Source organism: Odontesthes bonariensis, chromosome 15 (genome assembly GCF_027942865.1).
Source record: "Odontesthes bonariensis isolate fOdoBon6 chromosome 15, fOdoBon6.hap1, whole genome shotgun sequence".
Classification (NCBI taxonomy): domain Eukaryota; kingdom Metazoa; phylum Chordata; class Actinopteri; order Atheriniformes; family Atherinopsidae; genus Odontesthes; species Odontesthes bonariensis.
This window is the reverse complement of record NC_134520.1, coordinates 21,944,397-21,970,223: the sequence shown is the minus strand read 5'-3', so window position 1 is coordinate 21,970,223 and position 25,827 is coordinate 21,944,397. Positions and strand designations below refer to the sequence as shown.

Sequence of the window (25,827 nt, the reverse complement as noted above, 5' to 3'; positions counted from 1 at the left end):
GGCACATCGGAGCTGAAAATCCACATCAGCAGCACTCCGACTTCCAAGAGGAAGCTGGGAAATATGTTCCCCCACACTTACTCAGTCGCTACCTTTTAACACTCGTGTGTGTGTGAAATAATCCCACACTGGTCACAAAACACCAGGAAACAATGTTGGGCACATTTTCATTAATACACAGTCCTTGGAGCCAGGTCAAGTCGTTTCAGCTCCACCTTTGTTTGTCTTGACCCTCAGGGTTTTCCACACCAAGATTTATGGAATTACCTCTGACCTTTGTGTGTTTCTTTCGTCTGACCAGCGCTTATGTTCATTCATATTAAAAATAACTTTGTTTCCTTGGACCAATTCACCTTTAACCTTACAAGGCTGTCTCTAATAAAGGGAAATGTATTGAAAAATGACTGAAGTTTATGCTCACGTTATGTGAGAATCCCACTGAATGTGTTACAGGGCTTTTTAGTGCAGGTATTTCTCTCACATACTGTAAAGGATTCAAATTTAATGCCTGACAATGTTACACCACTTGTGGTTTTTGACTACTTTATTAATAAAGCTCAGCATACAAAAATATTAAAAGTATGGGCCTATCTCGAGTAGCACCACTCAACTTGGGTGATATGATAAATAACATCGTATCTGAATAATATCACCTAATAAATTGGATTATTAGTTGCTTAAAAATCTGCCCCCCCCAAAAAGCTGTATCATGTTTATGTAATGATAATTGTTGTTTTGCATTCTCATCAACGAATATCTTGGGTTTAAATAGTTTCTAAATTACACTGCTTTTCGAAAAGAGTTCAACAACAAAGCTTCTATTCCTCATTTCCTTTGCAGTGACATTCGTAAGTTCAAAGAAGCCAAGAAACATTTTGACAAAGTGAGTGAGGAGAAGGAGGCAGCGCTGATCAAGAACGCTCAGGCGCCCCGTAACAAGCAGCACGAGGTGGAGGAAGCCACCCACATCCTCACTGCCACGCGCAAGTGCTTCCGACACATTGTCCTCGACTACGTCTTACAGGTACAGTGACTCACTGTTGGATTTAGACTCTGTACCTTACAGATGACATCATCATCATCATCAGATACATCACTTTGTCATTTGTATGACGCGACAGAAACATTCATGCCATAAGAGATATTTCAGCCCAAATCCTGCATTGCCATTTACGAGCACATTGTGTTCCTGAAAGTGATTTTCAATTAATCTTTATATGTAACAGCATTGCTGACATGCAGTCCTTAACAGAGGAGCTTAAGATAAAAGCTGAGCTGGACGCTGTCACGTACAAAACTTCTCTAGCCAATGTGTATGTGGATAAGGAACTTAATAAACAGCATACTGATGCAGCAGAGGGAAGAATAAAACATAGCATTGTTTGATCCTGTTCCACCCTTTCATATCTGAGGGGATTTATCTAAAAGAATGAAGCAGTTCTTACCCTCAAAACAATGCTCATGGTATTGAAATAAAAAAATTAGTTGTAGACCCCAAAAAAACAAAACAAAATCATCATGAAGCACAATGACAATATTAAACTGGGCCTTTGGTATCATTTGAGCCTCAGCAGCTCGGATGAATTCTTTATGGTTTCTGATTTAAAAACAGCTGCAGCCCTTTTTGCTTGAATCTCCTTACAAAAGAACCAACAATGCAAACAGAGTTTCCAACCAGACGGCGAATAGAAAACCCAAAAGCAGGCTTCAAAAGTCTGCTGCAGTCCATGATATAATCACTCATGAAATGAGGCCTGGCTGTGAGGAATTAGTTGCGTTTCTGTGAGTATGCTTACAGGAAATCTTTAAGCTAGCAGCTAGCTCAGCTGATTTAAATGGGTCTCCTGTAAAGTTTCACATTCGGTTAGTGCTGTCAGCACTTTAAAAGAATGCTGCTTACTGCTGCAGCTGTGCTCGTAGCAAACATTTGAGAAAGGCTTCAGCTGCATTTTGTCCTTCTTGGATTGTTTTTGCAGCTTTTTTAGCTTAATTACACAGTGTGGAGTTTGAAGTGACACACAAGATGGTAGGAGAAGAAAAATATACCAGAGCTCGCAAACCAGACTTGTATTCATGAGATTTTAAGAATGTAGCACGTTTCTTTTACCACTGTGAGCCACTTTGAGCTGCATAATAAAACTTCTAAAGTTCAGGGTTTGTCTGATTTACTTGTTGAAACAGAGGACAACACGATGTAGTGGGATGAAAGATGTATTCTGCAGCTGACATTTCTCTGACTAATATGCTATTACCCCTGCCATAGAAACCAATTCCTTAAATTTGGAAACAGAAAACACAGAAAAGCAGAAGCTATGTTAACTTTTACCGGATTGAAATGAGAATTTTTAGCTTTGTCTTTTTTTTTTTTTTTTTTTAACTCCATGCGTTTGCAAGTCTTGCATGACTGGATATAGACAGATTTTAACTCTGCATCCTCTCGGTCTTACAAGAGGGAAATCACCACAACTTAACAACCAATTACCAGCTTGTGGCTGATGTCTTGACCCCGTATTGCACCATGCCAACAAAATTAGCATCGTTTTGGGATGCTGCTCCTGTCACAACTACAAACTGCCTGTAATCAAGGGTGGGAGGGGGCTTGTAAAAGTCGTGATGCATAAGCTGCTTGGGCTTTGAGATGGAAAAAATAAGCTTCCTTCCCAGGATGGGAGTTAACATCTCTATACACATATAAGTGTGGCCATCCCTGCCTGCCTTCTTGCAACCGTGAAATTGTTGCTGGCCACAAAAAGGGGTTCCAACGTCTGTTCTCTGATGCATTGGAGTGTGGCGACCCTGCTTTCATGTCTATGAACAAGAAAGCCCCCTGGGCCAAGGTCAATTCATAAGCACAAGATGGCTCCATGAAATTTAGAAGCTGCCCTGCTTTTCCTGGTGGCCAAACGCATCGACATGGTGCCTGCTTCACACTAAATGAAGCTCAACATCTGTTTTTTGACTCCATAATGTATCCCTTCACAGCAACATTAGCCTAAAATAAACTCCCCCCTAGGCCAGACAAGCAGCACAATAGTAATTTGACTGAACTAGAAGCAGAGTCTGCCATTAACACGGACACACACAAAGGAGAAGACGGGGGGCGATGATGCAGCCGGGCCGCGCTGTGATAAACCGGAGACATTAGGCTCCCCCTGGTGCTCGTATGACGAAGCGCTCTCTGGAAGAACTTTGGGAGATATTTCTCTTTGATTTTCAGTTTCCATACTAGACATTTCACACTTGTTAGCTTGCTTTGATTTGCCATTTTTGCTTAATGTCAGATTTCTTTCTCCTTCTTTTTAAAGTCTTTTAATATCATTTTAAAATGTTGTTCTGATTCACAGGGATGCTTTCTACTTTCTCTCAGTGCGTTTTTATCAGATGTCTCCTCCCTTTATCTTTTCACTGCTGTTTTTCTTGTCTTTGCATGTGTTTTCATGCATTTTTGTTATTTTCAGATAAACGTGCTGCAGTCTAAGAGGAGATCAGAAATACTGAAATCAGTAAGTTTTCCTTTCAATCACTTTAAATGTCCTGTTTGTCATGCTTGAAGGCTTCTAAACCAATTGCCGTCTTTTTTTTTTTTTTTTTTTTTTTTTAAATATAGATGCTGTCCTTCATGTACGCCCATCTGACATTCTTCCACCAAGGTTATGACCTCTTCAGTGAACTTCAGCCTCTTATGAAACAGCTCGGAGGACAGGTACGAGCTACTTTTTACATACAGGTTGCTGTCAAGTGTGTCACCACTTTGGGTTTTGGTCAGGAGATGTTCAGCAGTTGTAAGAGTTTATACAAATATCTGCCTCATCCTTCCTTCCTCTATTTTTAGTTTGATAACGGACAAGAAAATGTACACACGTTGGCCATTGACATCATTTGCAGTGTTGGCGTACAATGAAATAAACAAATTTTATGAATATAAACATACACGGGGCTATTTTCATAAGACTTGCAGCATAACTGTTTGCTGAGTTTATAAAACAGAGCAGCGTCACGAGTAAACAGTTTGAATTATTTAGGCAAAATAAATATAGTTTGATTATCTTGACTGAATTCTTTTCTTCACTTACTCTAAAATGGGAGATATTTCCAGAAGAGTTTTTAAAAATGGCCGCATATTTAGCTCGTCTAAGTAAACTTTATTGATATAGCACCTTTCACAGATAAAGATTACAAAGTGCTTTACAATCAAATACATAAAAATAATTATAAGAAAACGCCACCAATAAAACAAATGAATAATTATAAAATCATAAAAGACCATACCAAGATAAATAAATATACAGGTGTGTGTGTATGTAAATATATATATATACACATATATAATTAATGTCTACATGTGACATTGGGCGCACAGAGATGGAGCAGGAGAGCAGAAGGAGCTTGGTTCTGTCATGTGGTGATGAGGTTGACTACCAGTGATTGGACTCTCAAATGGTTGATGATCTCTTCTAATCTGTAGAAGTCATGTAAATGTACTTTATTTATACAGCCCTTTACAGACAATCCTTACGGTGTACCAAAGTGCTTTTACAGCAGGTAATAAATAAAGAGAAGTATAAGTAAAAACAATAAAAGAACAGTGAAAGCAATAAAATACAACAAAATGGAATAAGATAAAAGTGTCATCATACTGCTGGGTATTAAAAGCAATCCTAAATAAGTAGGTTTCAATTTAATATTTTAATATGTAGTTTGAGTCATTTTTTTTCTCCATTCAGCAATCACTGTATGACAAAGCAATGTTTGTTGGTAATCTCTGGTTATGGCAATATGTTGCTATCCTGTAGAATAACGGAATGTTACCCAACCATAAGCAGTGCTGCGATTTAATCTCCAGCTTTCACCCGCAGACGACTCCCATCTCCACAATTTGTTTATGCTTCTAGCTCATCTGTGTTTATGTGAGCGTGTGTGCTGCTCTTTTTTTCTTTTTTTTTTGTGTGTGTGTCAACTGAGTTTTCAGCTGTGTGCGTATTCGTTTGTATCCTCTGATAAACAGAGCCTTCCCTCTGAGCCAGAACGCAGCCTGAATGTGACTTTAAGATTATTATCACAGTGGAGCTGCTGTTCCAGTCGACAGGAATGAGGAAGAAAGCGGTCAGAGGGCTGGAAAAGGTTTTTCCCACAGGCAGACTTTCAGGGTTGACAGTCAGCTGAGCGGACACGGCAAAGGCGCTTGAGATTGATGCTCAAGGTTGTGGAATATAAATGGTTGACTATGAGGCTGAGAGGGTAGAGCAGGCAACGGTCCTCAATCGTAAATGCAAGATCAAGGGAGAAAAGCGAGTTTGGCCATAGAGTGAGGAGTTGAAGGGTGCACTTCTGTGGAGAAAAGCGCAGTTTGTAGACATGTTTATGGGATGTTTGAGAAGAAGACTGCGGGGGTTTTTCATATTTGAAGAGAGGAAAAAAGACCAGTTTCCTAGCCAGATCTGACAAAGTTGGTGCTGCAATCCCCTAAACTTTTTTTGGATTTAAGAGTGAGTTTTTTTTTTTACCCTCATGCTCTGAAGTCTTCTGATGCTGGTGATAAGTAAGAGAAAGAGGAAACAGAAGGGGGAAGACGGGAACAACTTTGAAAAGTAGATTTTTAGGAGCGGGATAAGAGGCAGAATGTAATCTTCTCAAAGCAAGAACTGTCTGAAGCGGACAGAAAGGGCATGGACTGTAAGCCTGAGGCTGCGCCACTTGAAGGCAAGAAACAAAAGGAATGGTGAGGAAAAAGGGAGAGAATTAAGACAGTTTGAGAACCCAAACCTTGGAGAGGGAGGGAAAAAAAGAAAGAGAGGGTTGGTGCCAAACCGGCCAACAACTGGAGTGTAACTGCAGTGGATTACAAGCCTGTCGCACTGAATTTGGAGCAAAGCAAAACCCAAAGGAGAGGAGGATCAGAGGGCGAGCTTTGGGAAACGGCAACAAGGAGATTGTGCTTTATATCTTTTCCCCTCTCCATCATGAAGCTGAAGAAGGTGGAGAGGCTGTGCAGGGAGGTGTGGAGGAGCTGTCAACAGGTCTGGTATTATGATTATAGCAGTGAGAAATTGATCAAGGGAATAATTGCCACTAAAAAAGAATTGTTGTAGTTTGTAACTATGGTGTAATTAGAGTTTTTGAGAAGAAAGCTGCTCCCCTGGCGTGGCTGGAAAGTGATGCATAGTATGGTTGGTTTGCTTGGAATTGGGAGACAAAAAAAAATAGCAGTTAAGTTTAGAAATTCAAACAATGAAAGGAGAGATGGGCAGAAGAAAATGGAAAGATGGTTTGACTCAGCAGATGCAGAAAACCAAAGACTTGAGCGGTACTGTTGCTGTGGTTGTCTGAGAGAGTTACTGAGCTGTTTTATACACAATGGCTCAGTAACTGAAATGAAAAGTCCCCGTCAATTTTGGGGATGGAGCGCCATTATCCAGCGTCAACTTCTGATGTTCCGTTCGGATTTTTACGACGACTCGCAGTGATTCCTGTCCACTTTGCTACTTTTTCTCCCGCCCTGACGGAAGCAGACTTCTGTAGATGTAAGAGTTTTATTCTGATTGTATCTTTCCATGACAGAGAGCCTTATGACTGAATGCATGCGGGTGTCTTTTTGTCAAAGGAGTCTTCTGTAGCTTTTCCATGAATCATGAAAGCCTGTCATCGTGGCTGCATGTCAGACGTGATGTAAGCAGAGCGTTGTGGTCTGCAAGCGACTATTATCTCCTGTTAAACTGTCAAGAGGGTCCGATGAATAAGACGTTAAAGATAAGTGAGTCACTGTCAGAAAATATGCAAAGATGTGCACACACACCTTGCCTTTTTTCAGTTAGCAGCAGATAGACGGCACTGAGTGCACTGGACCAGTAGCCATGGTGCAGCAGGGAAAAACATTTCCCATCTGATGTTATCAGGCCGACCCTCTCTCTTCCACCCATTTCCGTTCTAAGCAAAACAAAAGGCCACTCAAATAGTGTCTTTTCTTTAACTGTCAGCCAGCAGCGTTACTTTCTGTAGACTAAAGAAAGTTGTTTTGCTAAAAATAAAAGGGCCGTCACAGCCTACAATTCAATACTTTGCACCTTCAAAAAGGAGCCGAATGTATGTGTGAAACTTTTGCAGACCTTCAAAAAGCAGAAACTCAAAGTTGTGATAGAAAGAGGGCGGGGTTGCCTCTGTGACCACTGTGATGGCTTTCTTGAAAACCAACGACGGTCTACAGAGGTGCTGTTCTGTCTTTATTATGCAGTCAAAAAATGACAAAGACACACGTCTGGCTAAACGAGAGACCACGCTTCGATTTTTGTGTGAAATGTGAATTTTGTTTTGTCCACATTCCTTGATGCAGGCTTCATTTTTTAACTTTCACATAGTCTGGCTTTGTTTTCAGTGAGCAGATTCACATGACGCCGAAAAAACCTAAATGATCGAGTTAGGTAGACTTTTAACTAGCATGTTACGCGTTTGGTCGAACCAAATGGTAGAAAATTTAGCTCTTCGGAGCTTGATTTCCAGCTTCGTAATGCAGCTCAACTCGACTCAAATGGGCCTGGGTGCTCTGTGCAGGGCGTCTTGAAAGTTGTTCAAGGGGTCCACGGCATCACACAAAGAGACAAGGACGGTGGTCGGATTAGCTGGCCAAGTCGAGCTTTGACCACATCTCGCCTGCACGTCTCATCTGTGCACGTAAACATGCTGAGAGAGTCTACATCTTTGAGTACAGGACTCGTCATATCTGCTACTGGAGCTCATATTTTTGCATCGAGCCCCTAACTTTTTATCTTCAGTCACTCTTTGGTCAAATGCAGCTTCTGCTCACTCTGCATTTTATGCTGCAAGACAAACTGTAACAGCATGTGTGGGTGTGTGATGTCATTTTTCCAAGACGGTGTTAGATTAGACTATAAATTTGTATAGTCAAGAAACAAGTTGAAGAAGAATTTTTGGTTCTTTACCTTTTTTAAAAGTGACTTGTAGATAAATCTTTCAATTTGCAGGGATCTGTGTTTGCAGCTTGCTGATGAAACTTTGAACACCCCCCCCCCCCCCCCCCCTCCTTCATACACTGACCTCTAATCAGACACTGATTCTTTTGTGTAAAGGATTGAGACATGCTGATTTAGGTCACACTGCAGCAACAGACTATCAAAAGACCCAGAAAAGAATGTCACTGCTCTAAGGCAAACTGGCACATTTTCAGCATCGCCGAATGACCCCCAGCACTCGTTTGAAAGCCCTTTTTTTATTTTTTTTTGAGTTTGTAACTGTCTTCTCTGCTCAAAAGCGCCTTTGTTTTCCTCTCTTCATGCAGTTGTTACTTTCAGGGATGAGGAGAATCAATCATCTCCCATCCAATTTCACACACGATGAAGCCTACGCTGCATAGTCGATTTTGTTTAGAGGAGACGGTGTGGCTTGTCTCAGTTTAGCCAGCGGAAGAGTTGGTCTTTTGCCGCGGTCAATTTTCTCTCTCGGCATTTAAAAGGAAAAAAATAAGCTCAAATTACACACACTATCCTCTTTTAGGTATGGTTGTAAGATCCATCTCTCGTTTCGTTGGGCCAGAACTCGATGTTATGTCGTTGTGATGTTTTCCATACTTATGTGATGATGACAGATCCAAAAAATGAATTCAGTACATATTTCCCCTTCGAAAAGCTCAAGCTGTCATTGAATGAAATGTGTATGACCAGTTGGTTTGGGAAGCTTGGCAAATCAGTTGTTTGGTCTCTTGCAGTTGGACCAGCTGGTTGTTGATGCTGCCAAAGAGAAGAGGGACATGGAGCAGAAGCACTCCACCATCCAACAAAAGGTGCATACACACTCACAATATTGTCTTGTTTCCCCCAGGTTTTAAATAAAATAGTATTCATGCATTTAACACTTAGTATTGCATAATTAGCAGCACAAATGTGGATGAAAAGCATGAACATTTTCCTCTATTCTTGGAGCAGCCACTTGAAAAACACAAACATGCTTGAATGTGTGGTCAAAATTGAAAGGGCACACCTTGAATCTGTGGTAAGCTTTTGACAGTTTAAACCTATTGTCTTTGCCATAAAGCCTTTCTTCTTGCACTGAGATGTCCTCCCGTTGAAAGTAAAGTCGGAGAACTTTACTGGAGCCAGGTTCCCTGAACCATAAAACCTGCCTCGCTATTGTTGACTCAGGACGGCACATTTCTTAACTCTTATTGTTAGAGAGATCAAGCTCTTTAGTGCAAAGCAGTAATTTACACCTTAACCAAATGAAGGATATATCGGCTTTTTAGTCATTTTTTTGACAATTTAACCTAGAAATTTACGGGAGAGTCTTTCCTGCTCACGAGAGCATTCACGCTCTCCTCATTTGAATGCATCTTTGTCATTTGAGTGAATGAAGGTAGTACTCCACCCCAGGTGTAAAGCGATCACAGAGGATGAGCTCAGCTGCACGGACATGAATTATTGACGGCTGACGGAAACCCGCTTCCAAACAAACTAGGTTTAGTTTCAGCATCCACCCATCTCTGTTTTAGCTTTCCTGCCGAGCCTAATCGCACCACCGAGTTTCAGTTATGCTCATCTGATTTAAAAAAAAATCTTTTTTTTTTGCTAATCATTTTCACTCTTCATGCTTTTACGTCAACCCACTTTAGCTCAATGCAAATTCTGTTCATTTTCCCCTCTGCACTCTCCAGAACTGGTTGTTATGTTACAGTGTGGGGTGGTGGTGATCTGCACGCAGCATCTGCCCCTTCCTAACCAAGCTGTTGTCTTTTTGGGCTTCTCGTAATATTAGTTATTTGACACCCTTCCTGTTTCTCTCTCTTTCGTCCGTCATGGTATGTGGGCCTGCCCTTGAGCACCTATCCTCCACCTACTCTTCCTAAATTTATCTGGATGCTATTTATATGTGGGCTTGCTCCCCACACTCTCCGTCTGGCTGCTTGTACACAGACCAACCTAACCAACTGTCTCCTCTTTTTCTCTACTTTTGCCCTTCCTCTCTTTTCTTGCATCTCTTCCTCTTCTCACCCCAGGCTGCTCTGCAGGTAAGCTGTGTTTGTCTTTCTTTTTTCTCTCACTGTCACTTGTCTGCATGGATGTATGCTGTCCAAGGTCAGACATTTCTGCCTTTTCAGAGACGCGCAAATGAGCCGTCTGTTGATTAGAGTGAATGAGCAACCTGCACGATATGATGTTCTGTCTCATTTTAGATATTCATGCGTGTTCTTTTTTTTATTTTTTATTTTTTGTATATGAATGTATAAGCCTGCCTCAGTTCATTCATCACAATAACAGTGTTTTGACACCGGTATGCCTTACTACGCATGGCTTCCTATGGATGACTCATGCTCAGTCAGTTTCAGTTATTCACAGATTTTAATCACGCTACAATATCTACAGCGGTAATAGTTAGAATATCATGTCTGTTTTCAGTTATCTTGCTGAGGTTTGGAGTTGACTGAATTGAAACGTGTTGACATTAGTAAGCAGCGGGGTGAAAATAATTTGTTTGACACGTGAAAGACCCATTAAGCTAATTTCACTGAGAGTAGATTCACATGATTCAGTTAAAAATCCATTATTTTATAAAGGCCCTTTTCGTGTAGTTTGTCTTCTGTATAAAACGAGCAGTTTTTGCTCCTGACTCACCTAAACCCTAAAGTTCCTCGTGTCTTCTGATGGAGAAACTTACAGAAGTCAACACCTGGTGTTCATGAGCTGCGGCGTATGTACCTCAAACCGATGCTCAGCCAGTAACAGATGATGGAATTCACTTTATAATTTACTTTATAAGTAGTCTTTTAGTATTTCTCCTGTTTGTTGACATCAGGGATTTACTTTTTGTTCGTCATTTCTCCACCAGCGGATGAAGGAGCTGGTTATGTAATGAAGTTATGTACCAGAAAAAGTGGTTTGAAATCTGGTATAAATGAGTTATTACTGCTGTACAAATCAGCACTGCATCATTTTCCGTGTCCGCATTGCACCTTCATAAATAGTCCAAGAGTTATTTACCAACTTTTTAATTGTATCTAGGATCTTTAAAGTGCTTTCCAATACGTTTCGCAGCAACGTAGGAGTTTGACAAGTGGAGGGGCTGGGGAACGAACCGCTGATCTACCTGAGACCCCCCCTTTATAAAAGAGGTTTCTCTGCCATTACAGTCTCTTTATTCATGCGTTAAGTAAAACCTTTCCCCGTTATCATTCTGTCGCTGACACTTCTCATTCTCATGGGGTTAAAAGGGATCTCGAGGTTGTGTTCAGTATGCTGTCTCACTGCCTGTGTGCATTGTTCAGGATCAATGTGATCAGGAACATAAGAGTCAAAGTGGCTTTGAGAAACTTGGAAATCTTTTAAGTCAGCAGCCTGTCTCTGTCTTATCTTATAAAGAAACACCTCAGGAGTCATTGGTTCTTAAAAGAGGGACTCAGATCGCCTTTCTTCATTTATAGACTGAAGTTGCCTTAGAGGCATAAACTGTAAACGGTTCAGTTCATATTAAAGGATCAGATGCTATAGATCTTCAGCTTGTTTAAGCGAGTGAGGGGGAAAAAACTTGAATGCGCGTCTATGCAACTAAAGTCATTATATTTGTTTTATGCACAGGCTCTTCTGCATGGTCCACTTAATTATTCTGATCCAGCAGTCACACTGTCGCACACACACACACACACACACACACACACACACACACACACAGGTGACCTTTGCTTAGAGCACGAGTCCCCAGGAGGAGGAGGAGGAGCAGCAGCAGCTGAGGCTGTGGTGAATGTTTAGATAGATACACAGCCACGGAAGAGGATGAGGTGAGAGTCTGTGCAAGAGACGAGTCACACTGTTTCAAGTGACTTCAGTCATTAAGATGAGATGCTACACATGGCAGCTCTGAGACTCTGACCATCTGTCGGTCTTACGGGAATACGGACTTACACATGCAACCTGGCTCACACGCAAAAATCTGTGAAAAATGAAGATTTTCAGCCGTTTCCATTATGTTTGGTATTTGGTGAGTGCATCCAATAAGGACTTAGATTTGCGTCAGTGCATGTGACAGTGCCACTGTGCTCGTGGCCACTTATAGTCATAGTGTATGTTTGTTTTTGCTTCTTCTTTTTGCTTCTTCTCTTGTGTGGACACTTTTTTTTTTTTTTTTTTTTTTTTTAATATATTTTTTTATTTTGACAAATCCCTGATTCATTGATGGATTCCTCCTTTTTGGATATGCACATTTCTTTTCTATCTGTCTGTGACATTTTAGGAGGTGACAGAGCTTGACTTTTTACCAGACTGCCGCAGCTTTTGTGCCTGGAGGTCGACCTCCGTACGTAGTCAATGCATCGACTTCCATCTGACTTATGTGTTGTAACCCCACCTGCCTCAGTCTGCCAGCTCCTCCCCAGCACATGCTATTGGACTGCATTGCAGTGTTTGTGTTGATATGTGCACCTTTGTCTATGTCCTCATTTTCAAGTGAAGCACATGCATCAGTGTCTTGATAATTCAGCATGTCACATTTTGATGCCGCCTCGTTGTTGTTGTTTTTGTCGATGTTCTTGTCTGTGTCTGCTGCCGTGAGTCCTGGTTGCTGGTTTGCTGTCATAGTGGTATGTTGTTTTGCTGTCGCATTTCTGCCCTTCGGATTATTGCCAAAACAAGATTTAAACATTTACAAAGAGTTTTAGGAACTAAGGACAACAGCTTTGTGGCTTTATAGTTTGACCACTACCTGTTTTTAAGTCTGTGCCACAGGATTGAAATAGTTTCTCAGGCCTAGGTGGTCACAAAAAATTCTCAACCAGTAAATGAAAACAGGAGAACCAGTAGAGGTTTTCACACAACTGTACCAGTGTTGTGCTGTGTGTTAGCCTTTGTCATGAGCCAAAGCTATTATCAAGGGCAGTTTTGCCTCTATACGTGCTTAGTTTATATTTAAATAATTGTTAGTTTTGTGGCTTTAATCCTGTCTACTTTTATCGAGAAAAAGATTGCTTGTGAATGCTGAACTGTTACTTTCCATTGTCCTTCTTTTCAGAAACTTGATACAGACACATTTGGTTTCCGTTGTGGAACAAAAATAACCCGACTTCCCAGTCTATGTCATGCTGGAAAATTGCTTTGTGTTTATGCGTGAAAATCCATTCAACACTCCGTAGCACCGCAGGAAAAAAACGGGGCTTAACTTGTTAAGCTTTTTCACAATTTACATTTATGGATTCTGGCAAGGAGAGGGAGGGGTGTGCAGGGACAAAGAGACGACAGCCAGGGATGCACTGCAAGTCAACATAAACTTTGAGAGGTGATGATTAAGTTCAAAATGATATTTATGATCCGACAACATCTGATGTGGCTGTTGAAGCAGATGTGGGAGGAAGGAAGCAGATGAGCAGAGAAAAAACATAGGTTGTGCAGAAATTGATAATGTTTTACAGTGTCCTTCCCTTATGTGAAATTCTTGTGTTGAGCACAGTTGCCTTTCCAGGAAATTAGCAGGAAGTTGTGGTCATTGTCACCACCTGCTGAATCTCTGAGGTCATTTCCAGTCGATAGACTGAGATGTTGGACTCACCGAGTTCCTTGTAGGTTTGTTTGTTTTGTATTATTGTTTGTTTGATATATTGGCTTCGACCTAAAGACTGACTGGGAGCAAAATGTGTTAAACAAGCATTTTAAAGTTGTTCATAAACTCGTATAAAAACGGACAAGAAAATAGTCATTACTTTCTGCGTGTGCAAAACAGCAGAGAGCAAAAATTACCATGAGCCTGTAACGAAGCCAGTAATATCCTCCGGGTTAAAATGCCCAACATATATATCCTATTCTTAAGATCGAATCGGGCTTTCGCATAATTTTTAGAATACTTATTTTCATCATCGGAGTGAGTTTAGAAAAGACTTTGGATGTTTCTGGAAGGACGACGGACAAGACGATTCCCCAGCTCTTGATGTATCGAGCTGTAATTGCTTGTGGAGACGCTGACGCTTGGTGTAAATGGACTCCACAAGGACACACACACACACACACACACACACACACACACTTGCATGCATTTCTACGCGTGTGCTCGTATCGCTGGTGCATAATGTCACTTGAACTGCAAAAGCTGGGTGGGTGTTAGGAGAGTGTGACAGGTACTCGGGTAGTTAAAGCTAGACTGACAACAGGGACAGTCCCATGACAACACACGAGATTGAGTTACAGCAAAGCTGTAGAGTCACTGACGGAGAGGATGCATGACCGCTCACCTCGGTGCTTTACTCCTGAGGTTTCACAAACTACCAGCTAGTAAAACCGTGGGATAAGACCTAAAGTAATACCTCATTTATTCCATTACAGAGTTTTCTTTTCTCCAGTGTAAACGTGGTGCTGGACCGTCTCTGTTTAATTACTTCTTTCTTTTGTTTCTTGGGAGCAGAATAACATTTTGTTTGTACTTGTTGTTGGCTGTTTACATATTTTTTTAGTTTTTTTTTCAGAGACAAATGGATCTATATTTAGTTTAGGTTCGATTAGTGCATTTCATATATTACATAGACTGGTTGTAACAGATTGATTTGAGATTAAGGTCAGCTTGAGCAGCAGCTCTGCATTGCATTACAGTTACAGTCCACATTTAATAAAAGTGCAGTCTCTCACACCCTAGTGACTTAGCAGAGCTTATGGCATTATGAGGATATGGTATTTTTTACTGTTCTAACTCTGTCTATTTGCTTTCTTTCTCTGTCTGCTTTCTTCCTTTGATCCCCCCCAACTGTGTTTTTCAGGATTTCTCAAACGATGACACCAAGCTGGAATACAACGTGGATGCAGACAATGGCATTGCCATGGAGGGTTATCTTTTTAAGAGGGCCAGTAATGCCTTCAAGACATGGAATAGGTATAATATGTAGTGTTATTAATACTTCAACGGTCAAGTTGATTAAGAGAAAACACTGTCGTTGATTGAAGAATGAACAGGGTTTTTCATTTTAAAACACAGTCTGATAAGAATGTTTGCTTTAAAACCACAAGATTATTATCATGTAAGATTATTATAGAGGATGTAACGTATTTCTGGACTCATTTAATGTACATTTAGAAAAATGTTTTTTTTTTTTTTTTTTTTTAATCTCTTTTGAAAAGTCACAGGTCTAAAAGTGAAGAGAAAATTCTCTGATAAGAAATAATTTCTTAGCCTGTTGAAATCAACAGTTAAGGGGGTAGCCTCTCTAAAAGCCTGACTTTTCAAATGACATAAGACATGAAATTTATGTCATAAATCTTCATATGTGAAAGGTCTGTGAGTTTCAGACCTCAGGCAGTTGATCACAGCAAAGGATGTGCATTCAAATATTTTCAACACTCCTAACAAGTGAGCATCAGCGCATCCTCCACCAAGTTCAAACCTCTATCAGTGTTGGCTGAAGCAATCGTTACCGAGTTCCTGCCCTTAAATTTGTTTTTTGTAATATTTTGCATGATTTTGCTAAGAAACATGTCATTGTCTGTGCTTTTCCTTTGGTAGAGGAACTATGGTAATGTGCCCAGTTACTCACAGTCCAAAATGATTTGGGAAATTAACAGTTATAGATGGTTGATGCAGTATTTCTGTAAATCTCAGTTCAGCCACATCTTACTTGTTTAATTTCTGCCAATTTGTTTCTTATGTTGATGACAAAAGTGTCATTTTGTCACTATCCAAACACTTATGGACTTTACTAATCTATAGCTCAAATACGTAGACAACCTTCACAGATTTACTTTACTTTACAGACTTGGTCTGTCGGTGTCTTTGCTTTTTAATTGAAACTCTCCACCGAGTATATATTTTTCTGAATACACACAGTGAATTTCTCAGCTTCATCTCACACCACACCAAAAGGATCTAAAGCGTGTTGTTTTAGGAGCATCGCTGGCGACTGCATGTGACTGTTTTTCCTAATAAACTTGTGATCTACTTTCAGACGTTGGTTCTCCATCCAAAACAATCAGCTAGTTTACCAGAAAAAATTTAAGGTATGTCAAGTGACCCGGTCCACGTCGACCACACTGAAATATGCCTCTGTTTCACTTCCAGCACAAATATCCCTCCTTTTTATTTTTAGCTCCATGTTACAGCCTCTGTGGAAGGCAGAAATTGTAAACTGTTGTTTTGTGCAGAGGAAAACACTGCTGTGTTTGAGGATGTGTGTGTTAGTAGTTTTGTTAAGTAAAGTCAGGAGTTGTTGCTCATTGTTAATACATCGCTTCTGCAGTTTTTCCCAATCGCTTTTTTTAAAAAAAATTTTTTTTTTTTACACGCCATTTTAATTCAGACACCAAAGCTGTTTCTGAATGTTTACATTTAAGACGTTTTTAGGGATTTTTGTAGCAAAATAAGTGGGCCGTGGCATGTGGATCTTATTTGTGTGCGTGTGGACTGTGTTTCACTGACTGTGCTGTTCCCTCAGGACAACCCCACAGTAGTGGTGGAGGACCTGAGGCTATGTACAGTCAAACACTGTGAGGACATCGAGCGACGTTTCTGCTTTGAGGTGGTTTCGCCCACCAAGTAAGTTTGAGTCTCTGAAATGTCATTGCAAGGTAGACTTGCAAAAAGAAAAAAAAAAAGTGGAGCAGCAGTGACAGTCTGCCCACCTTCCACCATGTGCTCATATGCGATTCTCAGCTGACGGCAGCTGTGTGATGTCTGTGTTTCCCCCTCAGGAGCTGCATGATGCAGGCAGACTCTGAGAAGCTGCGGCAGGCTTGGATAAAAGCTGTCCAGAACAGCATCGCCACGGCCTTCCGTGACAAGGGTGACGACGTCGAGGTAAAAAACCAAAACATGGATCAGTTTGCATACATTTATTGTGAAGTGAAAAACTCTAAATGAAATAGATCATTTTTATCATGATAAACCCATGAAAAGCGTAAAAGGTGAACTGACAATAGCCGCAGTGGTTTATTGAAACGTGTGCAAACATAAACGAAAATATATTATACAGGAAGAAACGGAGCTTGTACAGTTTGTAGCGAACTTTAAAGTCAATATCTGGTATGAGCACCTTTATTCCTCAACACAGCCTGAACTAGAGGCCTGCGCGGGACAGAATTTACAGTCCCGCTCCCGCCCGCTCCCGCAAAAAATAGGATTTTTAGTCCCGCTCCCGCCCGCAATTCCCGCATAATTCAGACGTTCGCGTTACTTCTCACGGAAGTTCTTGTCATTGGCTTGAGGAAAGGAACATGATCTTAGCTGCGCACACCATTGTCCGATCCTTCACGTGGGGCACATAGTGCAGGAGCGCATCAGATGGCACAAGCAGCTGAGGCTTTACAGCAATAAGCCTACCCAACATACCTACCAAAATCTACCGCGAATATTAAGAATAATACATTGCACACATGTTTAATGCCACTCGTCACATTTCCATTCTTGGAAGTAAAAGTATATATTTTTAGTTAATATGATTTTAAACACAGCGTGATGGAGCCCCGCCCCCTACTATGAGTGGATTTGAGCATACATATCTAAGCCTACAGCTCACGTTACATTGATTTAAATGCAAATAAGTGGAATGAAAACAATATGTGTTATTAATTACCCTACCTTTGCTAAACCCAGAATGTTGAAAATGTAACATGTAATCCAATTATTATTTAAGTAGGTTAGCCATGCCCTGTCCCTCGTCGTTGTGCCTCACGTTTTTAGTCAGCGGGACTGCAGCCTATCACCGCTCCCGCCTGCTCCCGCCCGCTCCCGCCCGCTCCCGCCCGCTCCCGCACTAGGCACTCCCCCTCCCGCCCGCACCCGCAATGAGCTTTCAAAATGTGTCCCGCGCCGCACTGCTTTGCGTTGGGTCCCGCGAGTCCAGGGCTCTAACCTGAACCCCCATAGACCAGCTTTCTTTTACCCTCTATAAGCAGTCTTCAGGAATTGTCAGGAATAGCTTTTCTTTCGATGTTAGCTGCCTGAACTTGTTTCGTTCTCTGTCAAGATGTTCCCACATTACTTGAAAAATGTTGATGTTTGGGCTCTGGGGACGATTCAGCTTTCCATCAGACCCGTTGCCACTGATTTTCAGTCCAGTCCTTGTCTCATTTGTCATACCTCTGCCTTTTCTCCCCATTCCCTTCCTTAAAGTTCCCATGGTAATGCATCTTCATGTTTTCCGGCTTATCTGTTGTGTTAAAATGATATATTATCACCTTAAACGTCGCCCAAAGCTTAAAAAAATCCACACACATACTTCAGTATTTATATGAAGAAGGAGATTACAATGAGTAAAAGGCAGCATTTCCTTTTATGGTAAAGCTCACCATTCATATTATCCACCACAAAGTTATCATGCGGCAAGGAATGAGTGATCTGGTGCACCCAGTATGATGTGGCTATACAAAAGTCCAGACTGCTCCATCACTAAAAGGGTGCAAATCTGAACCGCAAGCGGTTAGTGAAACTGTTTCAAATGCCTGCCTGTTTGGTCTTGGTATTACATCTACAAACCTATTTAAGCACATTCCTCATGGTTGCACCGAGGGAAAAGGCGACTGAAGGGACTAACGGTATTTTGTATAAATTTTTTACACACGACACAACTCCTACAACCAATCAGAAACACTGAGTTACTCACCCAAACAGGTAGTACTGAGCATTTTCTCCAAACAGAGATGCCCTGCTGTAATCTTTGTTGGGACAGTTGGTCATACTGCTCATTTTGATGTTGGGGATCCAATTCTGGCTCCCAACAAGTACAACTAGATCTCATGTGTTGTCATGCTTAAAAGCGACAGTGCGTTTTTTTTCTTCATGTGTTGTCGTACCTTCCCAGGCAACAACAAGAGTAGTGCCAATCCGGGAGCCACTGCCATACCTCCGGAGCTACCCGTGATTAAGAATGAAATGACCGGACATGATCAGGTCATGTTTATTTTAAGATGAGCTTCCTGACAGTCGCCCTTCTGATGAGGTGAACAGTAGATGCACCAGCTGCAGGCTCAGATGCGCCTCTCTGTTCCCGTGTCAGGTCTTTGCTGGACTTTCTTATTTCTTAAGGATATCACTTAGATACAGGGCCATCATCAATGTGGTAATCACCCTCTGTAAACAGAGCTTCGGCATCTGCTGTCGATAGTTTTTAAATCTACTTCTTTTCCAAACGTTTCCAGTTTGCTGCATTTTTTTTTTTTTTTAAGGGCAAACCATGACATTAAGAATACCTCTCTTACGTAGCATTTTCCCATCTCTGTTTGTCCCATTGTGTCAGAAGCTGGACAGGAAGTCATCAACGTCGACAGGGAGTCTGGACTCCGGAGGGGAGCCAAAGGAGAGGTCACTGAAAGGAGAGAGTGCTCTGCAGAAGGTCTTAGCCATCGCCGGCAATGCCTGCTGCTGCGACTGTGGTCAGCCGGATCCCCGCTGGGCCAGCATCAATCTGGGCATCACCCTCTGTATACAATGCTCTGGCATACACAGGTAAACTGCAGTAGTATTGTTCTTTTTCTAGTATGTATTAGCTAATACATACTAGAGCTCCTACAATACTGTGTTTTTTTTTTAATCTTTATAAAGAGCTAGACTCAAAAATAGCAGCAAAATCCAGCCCCGAAGTAGCAAAGACGAAGTAACAAAATTAAGTTTAACATAATATGGAAAAGAAAAGGAAAATCCAAATATATCTCTTAATTAGCCAGTATACATATTTAAATGGAATGAAAATTCAAAGATACAGAAAAGAGAAATTTAGGAAACCATGTGAACTTACTGCCCACTTGGGGAACGTTTTAATATATTTTTCCTGTATTTTGCACGAGCGCAGTTCATACGGAGTTCATTTAAACTTTGTAGGAACTAGGAACGATTAAAATGATGTTTGCTTTTGTTAGTTTTTGGAAGATCTTTTCCATCAGCCTGATGGTGTGAACGTCTTGTACAAAAGGTTGGTCTTTGGGGATTTCTGAAATGTAAACTCATTCTTATGTAAACTCACAGTGTGCTTGGGATGTTATGACGACCCTTAATTGCAGGGGCAAAGCTAATGAAATTTAATCAAGATGAAAAGTGACCTGGTCAGTTCCCACTCTCCATTTAAAGCAGCAATAAATGATTGTGTTCCATGCCTATGGAAATAATGGATCTGTTTTGTTGGCTTTATTAAGAATTGATTTCAGGAATTACGATTTCTTCATTTGTGTGACATCGTATCAATGAACTTAAAAGTGCAGTTAAAAGTGTCGTATTCTTCTGCTGCATGTTCAACTGGTCATCTCAAATACCACCGATGTAAAAAAGTTAAAGGAAAAAAAGGAAATAGAAAGCGTTTATCACAATTATTCGGCAATTTATCATCGACTGACATTCTGTGATCATATCGTCCCTAATAGCGCCCATTTATCTATGAAGTACTTTCCGCACATACTGAGAATGAGTTTTTGTGATTAATTGTGATAAGAACGTGACTCCACAAACCCCGTCGAAAACTACGCTAATAAAGCTTTTAGTTTAGCTTCTTGACATTAAGCCTTTTAGCTGTTTTTCTAATGAAATTGCTTTTATTCCTCTCTCGGCTACAGGAGTCTGGGAGTGCATTTCTCTAAAGTTCGGTCTTTGACTTTGGATACATGGGAGCCAGAACTACTGAAGGTGACTGTGCTTGTGTGCTTAAGACCGTTCATGTACAGTTGTTTATCAACCTCCTCTCAGAATCTTACTTGAACTAAACAGCCATCTCGGTTGCACACTATGTTTTACTCTATTCTGTACCTTCTAATTTACCGCTGCGATAATATCATTTCTCACATTTTGCAGTTGATGTGTGAACTGGGGAACAAAGAGATCAACCAGATTTATGAAGCACGGCGAGAGGAGCTGGGAGCCAGGAAACCCCAGCCAGGAGACCCAAGGTACAAGACTAGTAGATAACATATGGATACTTTCAGATATTTCCTGCCTGGATAAAGATGTATTCTTCAGCTGGTTCATTTCCTGGTGGTCATTTCCTCTTTTTTTTTTTTTAAACGAAAAGTAAAAGTGTCTCTGGTTTGCTCACAGACACGAGGTTGAGGCCTACATCAAAGCCAAATATGTGGATCGCCGGTTTGTCCGTCGGCCGTCAGACGAGGAGCTTCGAAACAAAGTGGTTTCTCTGAGCAAACAGGAGAAAAGGCTGAGCAGCAGCTCTGAGCATCTGCCGCCAAAACCACCTCCACCCACTCCAAAACTTCGCCCTGGTTCCAATGTCTCCGGGCAGTCGGGTCAGTATATCATGAATATTGGGGGGAAAAAAAATGCTCAGAGTGATTTGACTTCGACTTGCATTGAATTTTGGACCACTTTGTCCAGCAAACTCCACATTCAAGAGTCAGTTTAAGACAAGACTAGAAAATTTAAGGGGTTATATTTCAGTTAACGTTCGCATCTGGAATGCCCAACACACATGAAGAACAGTGTCATAAGTTTCAGAAATCAGAAATCTGGTTATGAAATAAATGAAAATATGACCTCAGAGTTTGGGTGTTTTTTTATTGTACCGCTTCAAACATCATTGCATGGATGATGTGACTGCAGTGATGTGACTCCGCAGTGGAAAATGTCCACCGACTGGCATACTGTGTGTTCTTTGTGAACAGCATATGTCTGAACCTTCTCTGCCTCGCATTGCTTTTTGTAGTCTTGTCTCTTCCAGTGTTAGCTGAGCCAGTTGTCTAATTATCTATGCTTTCGCCCTGCTTTCCTCCTTGTTCTTTCTTTCAATCTCTCCTTCTCACTCCCCCCCCCCCCTCCCGGCTGTTATGTGCTTTCTGGACTAACCCCTCTTCATCTTGCCGACCCTAATACTCCCCAACCCTACCTCATCACTTCAATTACACCCTCCACTTTCCAAACTCCCACCATCCCTTGCGTAGCTTCTGCCGGCGGCGCGGAGGCCCGCCGCGACTCTCTCTTCTATCCTGACGAGCTTGACTCGCTCTTCTCCTACTTTGACACTTCCTACAAGCTCAGGAGCAGTAAGTACTAAAAGCAGAGTGTTCGGCTTGCTTTCCATCCTCCCTCCCTCATTTGAATTCACCGCTTTGGGGCCGTGGACTAACAACTCTTTATCCACTCCTCTGTTCCTTCCTCATCCAGATCTTCATAAAAAAGCCTTGTTGTCATGTTCAGAGCATTTTAGAGGGTACCGTCAGTTTCCTGAGGGGGAGGGCAGTGTTTCTCTCACTCATGGTTTCGGTCGGTTGCACTATATCTGTGTCGTCAAATTTTTTGTTTTTAGGGACCTGGATCTTACGGTGATGGAGGGTATCGGTCATCCAGGTCTCTTTCTGTTGTTTTCTGCTTGCTACCTTTATGCCTGGAGTGTAGCAAATATAAGGATCACCTTCTGTAATAATACTGCTGAAACTTTAAAAGCTTGTCAAGAAAAAGGCAAAATATTAAGAAGTGATGGTACAGACATAAATACGCTTATCGTGGGCCAACATAATTTGTGATTTTTGCTCTGTGAACACAAGAGGGTGTTCCTTTTATTATATACTTTCAGTGAGGAACATTTTCATGTTCTTCCACATATAGTGATTCAGACTGTTTGTATTACAGTGAAAAGTGCAGACAGTGGCATTCAGAACAGTGCTGATGGGAGCAGGGAGATGCTGGCCACCACCCCCTCCAACAACAGCCTGCCAGATGCAGGTAAGACATACCTCAGTTATCACATTCCTGCGTTTGGAGGCGTCTCAGCATCTTATACAAATATGAGAGGTACAATGGGACGCTGGAGAGTGATATGAGAATGCAAGATGAAGATCACAGATGCTCATGTTTTTGTTTTTTTTTGGTTAAATGTCACTCCCTCAATTCTGAGATCCGAGTGATGTCTGCTTGTTAAGCCAGAACTAAGATCATATCAGAATAATGGTCACTGTCATGTGATGGCTGCCAGTGAGCTAATACACACCCTCAACATTTACAGAGAGTATATGATGTATAAAATTGGCTTTTTCTTTTTAGCTGCTTGTAAATCCAAACTATTTAATGAACGGGCAAAAGGTCAAATTCTCAATGCGAAACTGTCAAAAGAGGAAACAAACTTTACACACATTTGTCTTCTCATTTACTAGAAGCAGCTGAGTCTCCGCCCATGCCTACTAAGCTGCCTCCTCCTTCGCCCTGTAAGGAGATGGTTTTCTACGAGCCCAAGGAGTACAGCCCGGGCCTACAGCTTTACTGGGCGTCATGTGCCCGCAGCCTGCCAGACATGGCGGAGGCACTAGCCCACGGAGCTGAGGTCAACTGGGTGAACACGGAGGAGGACAAAAGGACGCCACTTATTATGGCGGTGCACGGGGTGAGAATGGCTACAGGGGACCTGGTCGATTGGATGGCATCTTGAATGAAATCAGTTGATTAGATGTTGTTGGATTGTTTGCGGTTTTTGGTATCGAACAGTCATTAACATACTGCATATCTAGGGTTTAAGGAGACATAAATAAGATAAATCAATATGATTCAACTCAGTATGACACAACTACACACAGTAACCTATCAACAATGCGACGCCGATTCGTGTGGATTGCTTGTGTAAAGACAAAAAATGTCAAGTCCGGTGTAATTTTTAACGGGTTTTACCACTCGGAATGAATATGTGTGATGTTGACGGCTTTTTTCAGGGCTCGCTGGTCGCCTGTGAGTTTCTGCTGCAAAATGCAGGGAATGTGAACCAGCAGGACGCTCAGGGTCGAGGACCCCTGCACCACGCCACCATGCTTGGACACACAGGGTTCGTTGCACACCTTCCTTCATGTCCACGCCGGCCCGCGTGACACCGAGAATTACCCACAACTGGGATTACAAAAGATATGAAAAACTAACTGTGGTTTTCTGTTCCAGCCAAGTTTGTTTATTCTTGAAACGAGGAGCAAATCAGAACGCTGCCGACATTGATGAGAAAACACCCCTGAGCATAGCAGTGGAGGCAGCGAATGCGGATATTGTCACATTGTGAGTGCTATCGTCTTTTCAATATGTTGGACGTGAGGTAGTTTCATTTAAATGCTGCTGTTTCATGTCATTTGTACTGACAAAAGCTTCTGTCTGTTCCCCTTTAAGTGAAGCAGTTACCAAACGGTGACATCCTTCTGACCCACAGTAAAATCCTAATTTTGTCACCTGCTGCGTCATTCGACAGCATCACCTTTGAATTATCTTAACATCAACGTCTGTGTGGTGAACTTGGCTATGCTTGCATGTATGACGATCTCCCACAGAGAAAGTGTAGAAGCGTCAGAATATCTTGAACATTTTTCTCACACAGTCCTCAGTGTTGAAGCGTTTGACACGATTGGGTTAATGACTAAATTCTCCTCCTATGCGTGGACAAAGGTGGCGATCCAATTAACTGGTCAGGTCTAACTTTAATCGTAGCTCAACTCAACTGCACATGTACTGACTCACTATAGCTCACATTTCTGGCTGCCCGTAACTTCCTGTTTCTTCGCTCACTCCTCAGGTTGCGATTGGCCAAGATGAACGAGGAGATGCGGGAGGCCGAGGGGCCCTACAGTCAGTCAGGTCAATATAACTCCAACAGCCCCACCGAGATGCAGTACAGGAAGTGTATGCAGGAGTTCATTAGTCTGCAGCTGGATGAACCTGAGTAGAGTAGAGTAGAGTAGTAAAGCAATAAAGCTGGGTTCAGTTCACTTAAAGCAGCAGAATAGATACAACATTGAACCATAACGCACAGAAAACGCACACGCGGTGGTTTTGTTGCACAATTAGGACAACTTTGCTTAAGGAGACCTCCTGGTGAGGAGGACCTTTCCACCACTGACTGATTAGAGTGAACTGAGCCCAACTCTGGCTGATGTGCACCTGCATCCTGCCCTAACAAATCCAGCCTGACCGTCCCACTCCTGTCAGGAGCTGCACAGCATCAGGTGCTGTAAAATGTGTTCATGGGACAGGGTTAAAGCCATCAGCTCTGAACTATACTGAAGAGTTTTGTTCCAAAGTGGAACATCCAGCTTTTACTTTAGGTGACAGTTACTCATGTCAAATAACTGTTAGCACAAAACTGAAGGAAACACCGTCACTTTGAACTTGTTCGTCCTTATTTTCTTTCATATTAGATTTGATATTAACACTTGATGGTTCTTTTGTCTATTTTAGAGGTTAAAAAAAATCGTTTTGATTTGTTCTTTTTTTAAACTAAAATACTCGTGTTAATGTGCATCTAACAGCCAGAATATCTTTGCAAAAAAATACCCAATAACTGCCACCAGTTTTCAGTGACACTCAGACCTCAGAAAGACGGCGGTTTGCACCACAGTTCCAGGCAATAATCGAGACTTTTGAATGATATTTTCTATCACCTGACCAGTCTGCAGAGGTGTGCTGTGTCTGTAAACTTTCATTTTCAGTTGACATGTCAGAAATGATTTATGCACATTCCTGTTCATGGTTATGCAACGACTGTACCTTTTTTTTTTTTTTTTTTTTTTTTCTTCTTGTGACTGTTCGGTTCTCATTTTTTAAGTCTTAACTTACTTTCGAGGCCTGTTTACTTGTTTGTTTGTTGTCCAAACATGATGCTGTTTTTACATGCCTGATCAGAAAAAAAAAAAATCTGTTTTAGAGCAGTTTTCTTTTATAAAGATAACTCTAGGAGCTGTATTATAGCTATTCTTACTGTCCATGTTGTAAATGATGATACATGCCAGTCTGTGTGTGACAGAATAATAAGAGTTTAGAGCTAACGTGGCTTCACGGGGAAGAGTGCCATGAGGACTCTGTGTTCACACCCTTGTGTTTCATTTTTTTTTGATTGTGCTGGATTTATTTCTGTTAATAACGATATGGTGTCCTAGTTATAGTAAGTTAAGTGTGCTTGCTCGTTGCCCGTTA

The 25,827-nt window shown here is 41.5% G+C and overlaps 1 protein-coding gene across 3 annotated transcripts in view; it reads left to right on the top strand.

The window, feature by feature from the left end:
* LOC142400547 (arf-GAP with coiled-coil, ANK repeat and PH domain-containing protein 2-like) overlaps positions 1-25,827 on the top strand; it is a 48,839-nt gene that overhangs the window by 18,844 nt on the left and 4,168 nt on the right. The window contains exons 6-23 of one of the 3 annotated variants that reach the window (XM_075485528.1): positions 841-1,024; positions 3,459-3,503; positions 3,608-3,703; positions 8,717-8,791; positions 14,732-14,844; positions 15,911-15,962; positions 16,397-16,497; positions 16,653-16,758; positions 19,199-19,404; positions 20,502-20,571; positions 20,737-20,831; positions 20,980-21,182; positions 21,834-21,935; positions 22,522-22,614; positions 23,043-23,269; positions 23,592-23,701; positions 23,812-23,922; positions 24,431-24,492. In XM_075485528.1, the coding sequence (XP_075341643.1) occupies positions 841-1,024; positions 3,459-3,503; positions 3,608-3,703; positions 8,717-8,791; positions 14,732-14,844; positions 15,911-15,962; positions 16,397-16,497; positions 16,653-16,758; positions 19,199-19,404; positions 20,502-20,571; positions 20,737-20,831; positions 20,980-21,182; positions 21,834-21,935; positions 22,522-22,614; positions 23,043-23,269; positions 23,592-23,701; positions 23,812-23,922; positions 24,431-24,492 (2,051 nt within the window). Of the gene's footprint in view, positions 1-840; positions 1,025-3,458; positions 3,504-3,607; positions 3,704-8,716; positions 8,792-14,731; positions 14,845-15,910; positions 15,963-16,396; positions 16,498-16,652; positions 16,759-19,195; positions 19,405-20,501; positions 20,572-20,736; positions 20,832-20,979; positions 21,183-21,833; positions 21,936-22,521; positions 22,615-23,042; positions 23,270-23,591; positions 23,702-23,811; positions 23,923-24,430; positions 24,493-25,827 lie in introns of all 3 variants that reach the window. The other 2 variants (XM_075485527.1, XM_075485529.1) reach the window with 2 other exon arrangements.